This window comes from Carlito syrichta, unplaced genomic scaffold (genome assembly GCF_000164805.1).
Source record: "Carlito syrichta isolate Samal-C Ts95f unplaced genomic scaffold, Tarsius_syrichta-2.0.1 Scaffold304234, whole genome shotgun sequence".
NCBI lineage: Eukaryota > Metazoa > Chordata > Mammalia > Primates > Tarsiidae > Carlito > Carlito syrichta.
In genome coordinates this window covers 393,630-408,822 of record NW_007248330.1, presented here as the reverse complement: position 1 = coordinate 408,822, position 15,193 = coordinate 393,630, and the positions used below count along the sequence as shown (strand labels likewise).

The 15,193-nt window shown below is 40.0% G+C and overlaps 1 protein-coding gene across 1 annotated transcript in view; it reads left to right on the top strand.

Moving 5' to 3' along the window:
- IQGAP1 (IQ motif containing GTPase activating protein 1) overlaps positions 1-15,193 on the top strand; it is a 112,898-nt gene that overhangs the window by 50,312 nt on the left and 47,393 nt on the right. The window contains exons 9-14 of the mRNA XM_021713112.1: positions 5,802-5,965; positions 6,816-6,900; positions 10,151-10,314; positions 10,510-10,670; positions 12,007-12,131; positions 14,004-14,167. Coding sequence (XP_021568787.1) covers positions 5,802-5,965; positions 6,816-6,900; positions 10,151-10,314; positions 10,510-10,670; positions 12,007-12,131; positions 14,004-14,167 — 863 coding nt within the window. The remainder of the gene's footprint in view (positions 1-5,801; positions 5,966-6,815; positions 6,901-10,150; positions 10,315-10,509; positions 10,671-12,006; positions 12,132-14,003; positions 14,168-15,193) is intronic.

Sequence of the window (15,193 nt, the reverse complement as noted above, 5' to 3'; positions counted from 1 at the left end):
AAAAAAAATTAGGCCCCATCACTTAGAAACAACTACTATGGACATTTGTATGTATGTCCTTCAAAATGTATATTTAAACAAAAGTGAGATTATACTTTTTTTTTTGAGTTGGAGTCTCACTCTGTCGCCCAGACTGGAGTGCAGTGGCTGCTCCCGACCACTGCAGCCTCGACCTGCTGGGCTCCAGTGATCCTTCCGCCTCAGCCTTCCAAGTAGCTAGAACTACAGGCACGCGCTACCACGCCCGGCTAATTTTTGATTTATTGTAGAGATGAGGTCTCACCAAGTTACCCAAGCGGTTCTTGAACCCGTGGGCTCAGGCGCCCCACTCACCTCAGCCTTCCAAGGCATGGGATTACAGGCTGAGCCACCGAGCCCGGCTGAGAAATTAATTTCTTGAAAGTATAATTTCTTTTTATTACTTTTCTGCTGAAGAACTTGCATTAGCTTCTTATTACTTGTCAAACAAAACGTAGATCCTTAGCCTGGTGGAGTTCTTTATGCAATATTTCATGCATAAAACACTATAGAAACTCATTTGCATAATTATGTCCCATATTCATCTATTCATGACTCATAAAGAGTCTGCCTCTGAAGGGGTACAGATCTGGGATTTGATCTCTTGTCCTTTTATTAATAGCAGTGTTGCCAGGGACAGTCGCTCATGCTTATAATCGTAGCACTTTGGGAGGCTGAGGCAAGAGTATTGCCTGAACTTAGGGGTTCAAGACCAGCCTGAGTAACATGGCAAGACCTCATCTCCATAATAAATCAAAAAAATTAGCCAGGCATGGTGGTGCCTGCCTGTGAGGAAAGATTGCCTGAGCCCAGCAGGTCAAGGCTGCGGTAGCCATGAGCATGCCATTGTACTCCAGCTTGGGTGGTAGAGTGAGACTCCTACTCAGAAATAAATAACAGTGTGACATTGGGCACCTGCAGTAGAATTGTTATGTAGATAATGAGATAATGTATGTAAATTGCCTAGTATTTAGTAAATACTCAATGAATATTAGTATTGTTATCACTTTGTTAATCATGTAATCTCCCTACTCTGTTATCCTCGTGCTTCATCTCTTACTTATCCAAATTATACCCATCATTCAAGATCTAGTTCAATTTTCACCTCAATGTCTATCTCAGTTCACAATATACTTGTTTTTCAAATTTCCTGCAGCATTTATAAACTAATTTACACAGTTTTGCACTTAATTATGTTTTGTCTTGTATTGCTTGCTCTTTATTTCTGACATCTTTATAAACTCATTAAAGTAGAAATTACTTATTCTCCTTCTTTTGAAGTCCTCATAATTCCCAGCATAGGTTTAGACTCAACAAAAGAGCTAAAAAGTTTGATTTCAACTTTTGACTGATTTTACTTTACTCAAGATACTAATAACAATAGTAATTAGCATTCTCACTGTTCATTTAAAGGTCGTAATTTCTCATTTGAACTAATATGCTGAGAACTAGAGAGGATTTACAAGATTTTACCAACTCTATATTGTGGGGAGCGAGATCCTCAAGGCAGCCGTGTGGGCCGTGGCACTATATGATATGGACTTCAAAATCCCAACCAGGATTTTTTGTATTCTGCTACATTCTGGTTTATTTAGGATTGTGACCTTCTAACAGATTAATAAATAGTTCCATTCAAGTATGAGTGATATGCTGAATCTCTGTGACTACTTAAGTTAGCAAATGTAAGCTGGAGTGTTCTTATGCTTAGCTGTAGTCCCAGCTACTTGGGAGGCTAAGGCAGAAGGGTCGCCTGAGCCCAGGAGGTCAAGGCTACGGTGAGCCATGATCATGCCACTGCACTCCAATCTAAGAGACAGAGTGAGACTCTGACTCATATTAAATGAATATTCAAAAACATTTTATGCCGGGCTCGGTCTAGCATGTTTCCTGCTGCAGGAATTTTATAGAGTGTATAAAATTCTTTTAGTAAGGAATTTTCCTCCACTATATTGTTTTATTTTATTGATTTTATAACCTTTATAGCTTTACCTTGCTAATTATGTGAGTAAATTATAAACATATAAGGAAAGAACAATATGTGTGTGTTTTAAAATATGTTCTGTTCATATTGCTCTTATGTAGTCAGCGGAGCAAAGTAATAAAAATTCCCTGAAACAGCTTTCAATATAGTGAAGAAGATAGACATGCAAGTGAAGCTTGATTAGAACAAGGTACCAAAGGTGCATGAGGTATAGTCATAGAGTAAAGAAGGCAGTGATGATTTCTGCTTAGAGGTGTGAGTGGATTTTAATGTTCTTGAACCTTCACAGGGATTCTTAGGATAGATGAGCGAGTGAGGATGAAGCAGAATTCCCTACAGAAGGACAGTTTTTTCCTAATTATAGAGAAAGTCTGAGGCAAGGGAAAGGTATATACCAGAAAGATATAGGGACTTTTGGTTCCAGGAATTATCTTAATGTAATTATAGAAAAGATTCTTTGCTAGGATATGACAACTATCAATGAGTCCATTAACACTGCCCTAGAAGAAAACTGCAGCCAAATAGTTAAAAATAAGAAACTATTTTTATTTCATTTTTTTGTTTAGTAGAATAAAGAAGATTAGAATTTGGTAATTAAAGTTCAGTGGGAGGAGATATTTAAATAATGTTCTAAACTTTTATCATCTTTGCAATATAAAATTTTTTTTTTTGTTGTTTTTTTGTTTTGTTTTTTTTTGAGTTGGAGTCTCACTCTGTCGCCCAGACTGGAGTGCAGTGGCCGCTCCCGGCCACCGCAGCCTCGACCTGCTGGGCTCCGGCGATCCTTCCGCCTCAGCCTTCCAAGTAGCCGGAATTACAGGCATGTGCTACCACGCCTGGCTGATTTTTTTTGTTTATTGTAGAGATGAGGTCTCGGCTGCCCAGGTGAGTCTCGAGCCCGCGGGCTCAAGCAATCTACTCACCTCAGCCTCCCAAAGGCGCGGGATTACAGGCTGAGCCACCGAGCCCGGCATAAAATGTTTTTGAATATTCATTTAATATGAGTCAGAGTCTCACTCTGTCTCTTAGATTGGAGTGCAGTGGCATGATCATGGCTCACCGTAGCCTTGACCTCCTGGGCTCAGGCGACCCTTCTGCCTTAGCCTCCCAAGTAGCTGGGACTACAGCTAATTTTAAATTTTTCTGTAGAAACGAGGTCTCACTATGTTGCCTAGTCTGTTCTCAAACTCCTTGGCTCAAACTCCAGTCTTCCTACCTTGGCCTCCCAAGGTGCTAGGATTACAAGCATGAGCTACTACCTAGCTAATATCTGCATATTTAAGTAGCATGTTTTTGTTTTTAGAAAAGCATAATTGACTAGATGCTTTTGTGGATAGATACTCTGAGATTCTGCAGTGCATAGCTAGAGAAAGTCTGTTTGTTACCTCTATTTATTTTATTTTCTGTCCCTAGCTACTATGAAAGCTCCATGAAGACAGGGATATTTGTTTTGTTCACTGCTATATTTGTAGCATGTAGTAGATCTTCAGTAAATATTGTTGAAGGAATGGATGGTTAGCTGACTGATAGCTACATGGTCCTGCGGCCTTGACTTAAGAAACCATCACCTTGGTATGATGATCAATTCGTTGACTTGCAGGCATAAATATTAGGAAAAAATAAAGTTATTTAGGAGTCTATGGTGAGACCACAAATCTGTAGTGATTTTTAAACCTTTTATTTTACCTCTTATTTTTTTTAATTAGTTTTACTCTTCCCCTTGCCCCTACTTCCCATTTTTGGTTTGAGCCTTTATTTTCCCTTGGTTTTTATTTATTTATTTATTTTTGAGTTGGAGTCTTACTCTGTCGCCCAGACTGGACTGCAGTGGCCGCTCCCAGCCACCGCAGCTTCGACCTGCTGAGCTCCGGCGATCCTTCCTCCTCAGCCTTCCAAGTAGCTAGAACTACAGGCACGCGCTACCACACCCGGCTAATTTTTTGATTTGTTGTAGAGATGAGGTCTCGCCAAGTTGCCCAGGCGGGTCTCGAACCCGCGGGCTCAGGCAATCCACTCATCTCAGCCTCCCCAGGCGCGGGATTACAGGCTGAGCCACCGAGCCCGGCTATTTTCCCTTGGACTGTTTTCATTTTCTTTCTAATAGCTTATTAATTTTTTTACTAATGAAAACATTTAAAACTGATAAGTACTGCCATGCCCCAGATATTTTGATTTTTGGTATTTTATCGATTTCTTTTTGCTACTTTGATAAAATCGGATGTTTGTCCTTGAGCAGTGGCATGGGGAAGCACTTTCTTTTCTAAAAATAGGGAGATAAGTAATAAAGTAATTATCATTACTCAGTGGCTATCATTTCTGAAATCAGAAATCATCTTATTCTGACCTTCAACCAAATAATTCTTTTTTTTTTTTTAACAATTTACAGAGTGCTTTTATGTATATGATTTCATTTAATCTTAAAAATAACCCTATGATGGCCAGGCTCGGTAGCTCAGCCTGTAATCCCGGTGCTTTGGGAGGCCAAGGTGAGTGGATTACCTAAGCTTGCAGGTTCGAGACCCGCCTGGGCAACTTGGCGAGACCTCATCTCTACAATAAATCAAAAATTAGCCGGGCGTTGTAGCGCGTGCCTATAGTTCCGGCTACTTGGAAGGCTGAGGTGGAAGGATCACTGGAGCCCGGCAGGTCGAGGCTGCAGTGGCCGGGAGCTTGCCACTGCACTCCAGTTGGGGCGATGGATTGAGACTCCAATTAAAAGAAAAAAAATAATAATAATCTATGAGGAAGGTATCTTATCATTTGCAGATGAGGGAACTTTTGAGTTTTCACTATCAGATATTAAGAAGCTCATATGACCTCAGGTTCTGTGACTAGAAGTAGAGAATGTTGATAGAGTGGAAGAGGATAACCCCCTCCCCTCACTGATTGTTGTGGGTGGGGTGTGTTCAGGAAACATCAGAATAATGAATGGGTTCAAAATAATGCTATGTTAGAAATGGGTAAAGATACTAAGGCTGTTAATGGGATACAAGGAAGAGACAGTCGAATTTATTCAGTGTGAACTTCAGGGTTGAAGCTTTAGAATGTTTTTGAAACAAAATTGTCCAAGGATGTAATAAATTGCCATGGGAAATACATTCTCCTGTTTAGTAGTTGATAAGCATAATCTGGACAACAGCTTAGTATTTTAGAGAGAGTTTAAGAATCATACTCGGCCAGGCTCAGTGGCTCAGCCTGTAATCCCAGTATTTTGGGAGGCCGAGGTGAGTAGATTGCCTGAGCCCGCGGGTTTGAGACCCTCCTGGGCAACTTGGCGAGACCTCATCTCTACAATAAATAAAAAAATTAGCCGGGTGGGGTAGTGCGCGCCTGTGGTTCTAGCTACTTGGAAGGCTGAGGCGGAAGGATTGCCGAAGCCCAGCAGATCAGGGCTGTGGTGGCCGGGAGCAACCACTGCACTCCAGTCTGGGTGACAGAGTGAGACTCCAACTCAAAAAAAAAAAAAAAAAAGAATCATACTCATCTAGATTGGTGGCTGTTATGTTTCTACCTATGTTGGTGCCAAGTTGTCTACATCTGGAAACTTTCAAGTAGGGCGGAAGTATGGCCAGGAACCTGTGTGAAATCCAATGAACAACTTGTTGGGAACCCCTAGATTTGATGCCTTTAAAGTTCTTTTCCAATCCCAAGATTTTATGCTTCTGAAAGATTATAGAGTAAAGGCTCTCGGAGTTAAATTTCCTTATCTGGAACTGAGATAGGTTTTGGGCGAGGGAAAATATTCTAGGCTATCTGGTTAACATAGTGTTTTTTCTAAGTGCTTTTCCTTTTTCTTCCTCAGCATTTTCTGCATTAGCAAATGTCGACCTGGCTTTAGAGCAGGGAGCTGCGCTGGCCTTGTTCAAGGCTCTGCAATCACCAGCTCTGAGTCTTCGAGGATTGCAACAACAAAACAGTGATTGGTACTTCAAGCAGCTCCTGAGTGCTAAACAGCAGAAGAGACAGGTAAAAATACTCTAGATTGAAGTTGCAAGAGTTTGTATTCATCTATTTAACTCTCATGCTGTCACTTAAAGAATATTTATGTAGCCTTTTTTTTTCTAGTATGACTTTTTCTTCAGCATTTAAATGAGTTGGTTTTTTTTTTAATATCCTCTGGTAAAATATACTCTGTCTCCAGCTTTGATTTTGGAGCTATGAGTCCTCTTTTAATGTAAACAAACATTACCTGCCCACTCCTAATCTAACCACCTCTTCACCTCAGCCAACTTTCTTTCCCCAACTAAAAGGCATTGGGGAAAACCTGGCTTTTTTTTTTTTTTTTTTGCATTCTTACTTTAGGAATTTCTATTTTTAAAAAAGCCACACCTCATTAGCTTGCTCTGGCCAACACTGGGAAAGTACTTAATGTGCAATAAGGGTAGATTGTATGGGATTGTACTTCGTGGGGTTTTTTTTGTTTTTTTTTTTTCCTTTAAGAAAAACATCAGGGGCTTTCTTTTTTTTTGTCTAAATAAGGGCCAAGTTTACAATTTACAAATTCCCAGAATGCATTGGTCAGAGTAAGCAGTGGCATTGTGCCAAAGATTCTACAAGCATTTTCTCTTAGAATGTTTTGCTGCTTTTCGTGTTTTATTTTTTAAAATGTACTTGTTTCTGGAAAGTCATTCTACCCCAGCTTTGGCAAGGGCTTTTGACTCTAGCTATGGCTGCCACTTTGGCTGCATTTAGCCTGGAACTGTCACATATGTCTGTGGCTCTCTGTCCCTAGTGACTGCTGTTTAGATATGAGAACTTTAAGGTCTGGAGGCATAGGCATGAGTAATCTTTACATAGTGTTCTTTACATTTCTCAGAGTGGTCAGGCTGATCCCCTGCAGAAGGAAGAGCTGCAATCTGGAGTGGATGCTGCAAATAGTGCTGCCCAGCAATATCAGAGAAGTAAGAGTCCTCTCAGTTGGATGTCCATTGAAATATTCAGTAGGGGAGGAAAGTTGTAGCTTTATATCATTGAAGGGTCTGAGGTTAGTTTCTGTCACCCCTTATCCCCCACCCTGAGCCTGCTAGTCATAATCAGCCAGGTACTTTTGGTACTCCATGGCACTAGGGTTCCTTCAGTTTTGTTGTCTGTTTTAACTGATACATAGTAGTTGTACATATTTTGGGGGTACATGTAATATTTTAATACATACATACAATGTGTAATGATCAAATCGAGGCAGTTGGGTATCCGTCACCTGAAACATTTATCTTTTGTTTGTGTTTGTAACATTCTAATTTTCTCTTCTGGCTATTTTGAACTATATGTTATCATCAACACTTGTCGCTCTGCTATACTATGGAACATTGGATCTTATTCCTTGTATCTTACTGTATTTTTGTATCTATTAACCAACCTCTCTTTTGACTCCCTGCTTCCTGTCCTTCCCAGCATCTGGTAAACTCTCTATCTCCATGAGGTCCATTTTTAGCAAGATCCTGTGATATTTGTCATTCTTTAGATTTTTTTCTTTTTCTTTTTTTGAGTTAGGGTATCACTCTGTTGCCCAAGCTGGTAGTGCAGTGGTATGATCACGACTCAACACAGTCTTGAACCCCTGGACTAGCAATCCTTCCACCTCAGCCTCTCGAGTAGCTGGGACTACAGGTGCATGCCACCATGCCCAGTTGATATTTGTCATTCTGTGTCTGGCTTATTTCACTTAACAACATACTGACCTCCTGGTCTGTTCATGCAAATGATAAGATTTTATTCTTTTTTTTTTATGGCTGAATAATATTCCATTGGATATATATGTCACATTTTCTTTATTCATTCATCAATTACGGGGCACTTAAGTTGATTTCATGTCTTGGCTGTGTGAATAGTGCTGCAATAAACATGGGAGTGTAAATACCTCTTTAATATGCTGACTTCCTTTCTTTTGGCTATATATCCAGCAGAATTGCTGGATCATAGGGTAGTTTTATTTTTAGGTTTTTTTGAGGACTGTTCATACTGTTTTCCATAGTAGCTGTACTAATTTATATTCCCAAAAACAGTATATGGGCATTCCCTTTTCTCTGCATCCTTACTAGCATTTGTTGTTTGTTTATTTATTTTTATCTTTTTGATAAAAACCATTTTAACTGGGGTGAAATAATATCTCATTTGCATTTCCCTGATGATTAGTAATATTGAACATTTTTTCATATGCCTGTTGGCCATTTGTATCTCTTTTGATTAATGTCTATTCAGCTCATTTGCCCATTATTTAATCAGATGATTGGTGGTTTTGGGGTTTTTGGGGGGTTTTTTTGTTTTTGAATTGGAGTCTCGCTCTTGTTGCCCAGGCTGGAGTGCAGTGGCACGCTCACAGCCACTGCAGCCTCAACCTGCTGGGCTTAGGCAATCCTTCCAAATAACTGGAACTACACATGTATGCCACCATGCCCGGCTAGTTTTTGTGACTTATTGTAGAGACAAGGTCTCACCAAGTTGCCCAGGCTGGTCTCGAACCCCTGGGCTCAGGCAGACCTCTCGCTTTGGCCTCTCAAAGTGCTGGTATTACAGGTTGAGCCACTGCGCCTGATCATAATTGTATTTTTGTTTTGTTACTATTGAGTGGTTTGAGTTTCTAATATATTCTGGTTATCAATTCCCTATTGGGTGGATAGTTTACAATTATTTTCTCTCATTTTGTATGTTATCTCTTAACTTTGTTGTTTCCTTTGCTGTGTAGAAACGTTTTAGCTTGATATAGTCTTCTTTGTCTATTTTTGCTTTTGTTGCCTGTGATTTTAAGGTTTTACCCAAAGTCTTTGTCCAGGCCAATGTCCTGGTGTTTCCCCAATGCTTTCTTCCAGTAGTTTTCATAGTTTTATGTTTTAGATTTAAGTATTTAATCCATTCTGGCTTGATTTTTGTATATGATGAGAGATAGGAGTCTAATTCTATTCTCCTCTATAGAGCATATGCCAGTTTTCTCAGAACTGTTTATTGAAGAAACTGTCTTAGTCCATTTGTGTTGCTTTAAAATAATACATGCTAGTTAATTTATTAGCTCATGATTCTGCAGGCTGTACAAGAAACAAGGTATTGGTTTCTGCTTGACTTCTGGTAAGGACTTTTGTGCTGTATCAAAACATGGCAGAGAAAGTCAAAGGGAAAGTGGGCACATGTGAAGAGGGACCAAACCTTGGGGGTATCCTGGCTTTAAAACAATCTACTCATGAGAACTGATCCATTCCCCAAGAACCAATCCAGTCTCACAAGAACTCACTACCGTGAGAATGGGAGCAAGCCATTCATGAGGATCTGCCCCCATGATCCAGATACCTCCCACTAGGCCTTCCTTCTCAACACCACCACACTGGAGATCAGATTTCAACATGAGAAATGCTGGGGACAAATAAACCATATCCAAATCATAGCACTGTCCTTTCCCACAATGTATGTTCTTGGTTCCTTTTTTGAAAATGAGTTGGCTGTAAATGTGTGGATTTATTTCTGAGTTCTCTATTCTGTTTAATTGGTCTGTGTGTCTGTTTTTATGTCAGAGGGTTCTTTCAGTTTTAAAACTATGGAGTCAATATAGGCTCGCCTTGGCTAGTATGCACTTCATGCACTTCATGGTTGGCTAGGGAAGTATCTGGAGGAGATGAGACTTAAGAGTTTGGTAAGATTTGGATGGTGAAAGAGGAGAGAGAAGAGTGTTCCTGATGCAGTACAATAAGGGAAAGGAAGTGGGAGCAGAGGTAGAGACAGCGAGAGATGTATTTAAGGAAGAGTGATTTGAACACAATTTTTGTAGATGTTTTGGCTTGAGTTGTATAAGATAAAGGGCTGGACAGACTGTGGAAAGTTTTGAATGGCAAACTAAGAAACTGATTTTTTTTTTTGTCAGGCTATAGAGGAAGGAAGAGATGGTTTAGGTGGAAGGTAGTGGTGGCATACAAAATGAATTGAGTAGGAAGAAAATAGGGTTGAGGAGAGCAGTTAGGAGGCTGTTTTAAGAGATATGGTTCACATGCTATACAGTTCACCCTTCATGCCAGGGAGGCTGCTTTTCAAAGATGAAAGTTCCACTTAAAGACTTTATGGTAGATAGTTTATCCACAGAATGTAACTTTCTTCCATGAAAATTGGCAGCTCCTTCCCTTCAGGGCTCTCTAAGCCTATTGCATTTCTGAACCCCTGTTTTCTACTCAGGATTGGCAGCAGTGGCAGCAATTAATACTGCAATTCAAAAGGGTGTTGCTGAGAAGACTGTTTTGGAACTAATGAATCCTGAAGCCCAGCTGCCGCAGGTGTATCCATTTGCTGCTGATCTCTATCAGAAGGAGCTGGCTACCCTGCAGCAACAGAGTCCTGAAGTAAGTTAACTAAACCTGTCCTGTTTTGAGAAAATAGGGTGGAAGTGAATTTAATACCCACTTCTACTTCGTCATGTGGTTAGGAAGAACTTTTTTCCAGAAACTTAATTTTTTTATTGTTTTACTAAGCTTCTAACTCCTTTGGTATTCAAGAATGTCTTTCCTCACTGCTTCCCCCACTTCCTTTCTGTACAGCATAACCTCACGCATCCGGAGCTCTCTGTTGCAGTGGAGATGTTGTCATCGGTGGTGCTAATCAATAGGGCATTGGAATCAGGAGACATGAATACAGTGTGGAAGCAATTGAGCAGTTCAGTTACTGGCCTTACCAATATTGAAGAAGAGAACTGTCAGAGGTGGGTCTCCAGAGTGAATCCATTACATAGCTCTTCCCTCTGTCTTTCATGTGTTAGCACTCCTGCATTCTTCACAGGCATTGTGACTTTGGTGTGGTCATACTTTTTTTTTTGTTCAACTTTGATTCATTTTATTTTTTGTAATGCTGAAGGGTTTACAGTACATTGTAGATATGATGATATTCTGTTTCTAAATATATAAGTATACTTATAAAATGTGTTGTGTAGCCAAAATAACACAGGAAGTCGCTTGACCTCATGGACTCAAGCGATATTTTCACCTCAGCCTTCCAAGTAGCTGGGACTGTGTATGCACACCACTATACGCAGCTAGTTTTTAATTTTTTTGTAGAGATGAAGTCTTGCTATATTATCCAGGTTGGAAATAATATTTCTTTAATATTATCTAACCCTACTTCATTTTCATTCTTCTTCAGTTGTTCCAAAACTGTCCTTTCCAACTGGTTTGTTCAAAGCAGGGTCCAGTCTAGGACTATGTGTTACATCTGGTTGTTGTGCCCCTTAGATATCTTAATATCAATTGTCTGTTTCTTCATTACGCTGTCTTTAAAAAGATGGGGCCAATTGCCATATAAAGTGTTCTATTTTATGGGTATTCTAGTTGTTTTCTTCTATTTGCCTTGTTCCTGTGAATTGGAAGTTACATCTTTAAAGGCTTGCCATACTTCAGTTTAACATTTTTTGGTGATATATATTTTATGTTGCCCCATATTAAAAGGCATATAAAATCTGCTTTTCTCACATTAGTGATATTAAGACTGATATCTTAATTAGGGAGACGGTTTATACCTCCACTATATATTTATGTTTTTCCCTTATCACCAAAACATCTTTTTATACATTTTGCACCATCAAAATGTCCAGTTTCCCATTTAACCATTTACTTAATATTTTTAACCCCAACTGGTAATCTTTGACTAAATCAGTACTTTCAGTAAGAGTTGCTGAATGATGGTTTATGACCTGTCATTCCTTCTACATTTATTAGTTCATGTGTGGCCTGTTTTTCTTGTCTTTAGAGGCATTTTCTGAGCTGCTATTTCTGATTCTAGAGTTCGTCTTACCTAGAATTCACAATATGTAACAGGCTATTAAGAATAAGTGATTTCTTTGCATTTTCACACTGTTTAAAGTAACTCCCCAGTCTCAAAACTGGCTTTAGAATATATCAAATGGTTGGGGTACCCTAGTAGTGTTTGTTCTTTGAATATTTCACTCCTTAGTTTTCTTATTTCTGTTCTCCATAATAATTCTGAAGACCTTTAAAAAAAATACTGTGCTTTGTTGTCTTTTTTTTCTTGGGGTACTGGGGCAGGTATCTTGATGAATTGATGAAACTGAAAACTCAGGCACATGCAGAGAATAATGAATTTATTACATGGAATGACATCCAAGCTTGTGTGGACAATGTGAACCTGGTGGTACAAGAGGAACATGAAAGTGAGTTATCTTTCTGTCCCCCCAAATAATATACCATTAAAGATGGTGTGATTCCATGAACTGGTTCTAAATACTACTCCTAGGAGGATCTTTGGGTTAGAGATTGAAAAATATTGATATAACTCAAAAAGCTAAAAGTAGATATTGTTTTCAACACTAGGCAATTGCTATAATTAGGTGTGTATCTAAATAAGAGCTAAATTTTTCAGGAAGTGGATTGAACACGGTCTGTCATTTTGAAATGCTGTTATTGCAAGTACTTCTGACACTGTCTGGAGTTAGATCAACCGTGTGATGGGACTCCACAGGTCGAAGGCACAGACCTCCATGGAAGTCCTCTCACTTCAGATACCAACTGAAGCTGTAGGGTTCCCAGGCCACCATACTTCTGTACAACTGGCTACAAATTTGGAGGTTCCTTCTACTCCCTCAGGTTTAGTAATTAGCTAGAATGACTCACAGAACTCAGGAAAGTGCTAGACTAAAGATTAAAATTTTATTAGGAAGGATATAAATCAGAACCAGCTGAAAGAAGAGACCCATAGGACAGTATCTGGGATGGTCCCAAATATGAAGCTTCTGTGTTCTCAGGATGTGTCACCTTCCTGGCACATTGATGTATATCACCATCTAGGGAAACTCACCTGAGGTTTGAGTGCCCAGAAATTTTATTGAGCTTCATTATATATGCCTGATTGATAAGAATTATTGACTTTGTGATTACACTCGATTTCTAGTTGACCTCCCCTCCTTGTAGACTGAGAGACCACACTGATATCACATGATTCTAAGCCTCAATCTTTTCATCACAAGGTTGGTCTTTCCAGCATGGCCAGGCTTCAACTGGAAACTATCAAGAGACCATCCAGGAGTCATTGGTTAGCATAAATACAGGTGTGCTCCGAGGAGCCCACCATATTCCAAGGGTTTTAGAGACTCCTACAGGGACAAAGACCAAACAAACATTTTATCAAACAACAGAGTTCTTACAAAAACAGCACAGCTGCTTAAGATACTTGAGAAGTAAACATTTCTAATTTTGATTTGTATTTCCTATGAAAAACATTCAGTTGATTTGGGGGAAAATGCTTTACTTGCATTAGAGAGCCCTGGGCTTGGATCTTCTATCTGTCAATTATTTGCTATGTAATCTTGGAGAAAAGATCCCTAAGCCTTGTTTTTTCTTCTATAACAATGTTGAATTAGGTGACTTTTTTTTTGTTTTTTGAGTTGGAGTCTCACTCTGTCTCCCAGGCTGGAGTGCAGTGCCACCATAGTCTCAACCTGCTAGGCTCCGGCGATCCTTCTGCCTCAGCCTTCCAAGTAACTGGAATTACAGGCTCAGGCTGCCACACCCAGCTAATTTTTTGATTTATAGTAAAGATGAGGTCTTGCCAAGTTGCCCAGGCTGATCTTGAACCTGTGGACTCAGGCAATTCTCTCACCTCAGCCTCCCTAAGTGCTAGAATTATAGGTATGAGCCACGATGCCTGACCATAGTGACTTTTTAAAGATCCCTTGAACTCTGATTTTTTTGTGACCCAAGAATGGTTTTGATTACACATTTAAATGTAACTAAAAACTATACTGTAAAGCCAGTTTCATCAAAATCCTTGTCACTTTTAAGTTAGAGCAATTAAAAGTGAAACAGAAGGGCTTGAGCATTCAACAGGAATATGAATACATGAGTTTACTTGATGAAGCAAACACTAAATTGTTAAAAAAAAATTAGTGCTGCTTAATGGATGAGAAATTACAGTTGGAATCATGGTTACTCTCAGGTGGGTATATGATTAGTTAGCATGTTTCAAGATTGATTTGTTTTCACACATTCTTAATTTTAAAAATACCTTTTTGTCTCTTTATATTTAGGGATTTTAGCCATTGGTTTAATTAATGAAGCCCTGGATGAAGGGGATGCCCAAAAGACTCTGCAGGCTCTACAGATTCCTGCAGCTAAACTTGAGGGAGTCCTTTCAGAAGTGGCCCAACATTACCAAGACACACTGATAAGAGCAAAGAGAGAGAAAGCCCAGGTGAGTGGCATCGGAATTGTTCCTTTCTGTTCAGAGCACTTCAGCTCTCCTAGAACAAAGATAGAGGTAGGACTGTCTCTCTTGATTCACTCAATGAAAAATACTTTTTGGGCACCCTTAGATTCAGAGCTCTTGGAGGGACACAAAAATCTGAGAAACATAGATTCCACCTACCAGGAGCTCATGCTGTTTTACGTGTTTGGGTTTTTGTTCTTTGTTTTTTGGTTTTTTTTTGAGTTGGAGTCTCACTCCGTCACCCAGACTGGAGTGCAGTGGCCACTCCCGGCCACCGCAGCCTCGACCTACTGTGCTCTGGCGATCCTTCCACCTTAGCCTTTCAAGTAACTGGAACTACAGGCACGCGCTACCGCGCCCAGCTAATTTTTTGATTTGCTGTAGAGATGAGGTCTTGCCAAGTTGCCCAGGCAGGTCTCAAACCTGCGGGCTCAGGCAATCCACTTGCCTCAGCCTCCCAGAGCGCGTGATTACAGGCTGATCCATCAAGCCTGGCTTGTTCTTTGTTGTTAGTTGTAGACAGTCTCTTGTGTCTCTTTTGTGCACAGTACATTCTTTATTAAAATATAAGATACAGCCAGGCGCAGTCACTCAAGCCTGTAATCTCAGCACTTTGGGAGGCAGAGGCAAGAGGATTGCCTGAGCCTAGGGTTCATGACCAGCCTGGGCAACTTGGCAAGACCTCGTCTCTACAATAAATCAAAAAATTAGCTAGGTGTGGTGGTGCACGCCTGTACTACCAGCTACTTGGAAGGACAGAAGGATTGCCTGAGTCCCACAGATCGAGGCTGCAGTGACCATGAGCTTGCCACTGCACTCCAGCCTGGGTGATGGAGTGACACTCCAACTCAAAAAAAGAAATATAAGTTCCAGAAAAGTGCACAAGTTATATAGGTATGCAATTGCATAACTTTTCAAAAGTGAACATACTTGTGTAATTGGTACTCAGATTGTAGAACATATTGTTGGCACTACAGAAACCTCCCGCATGTTCCCTTCTGTTTTTATCCA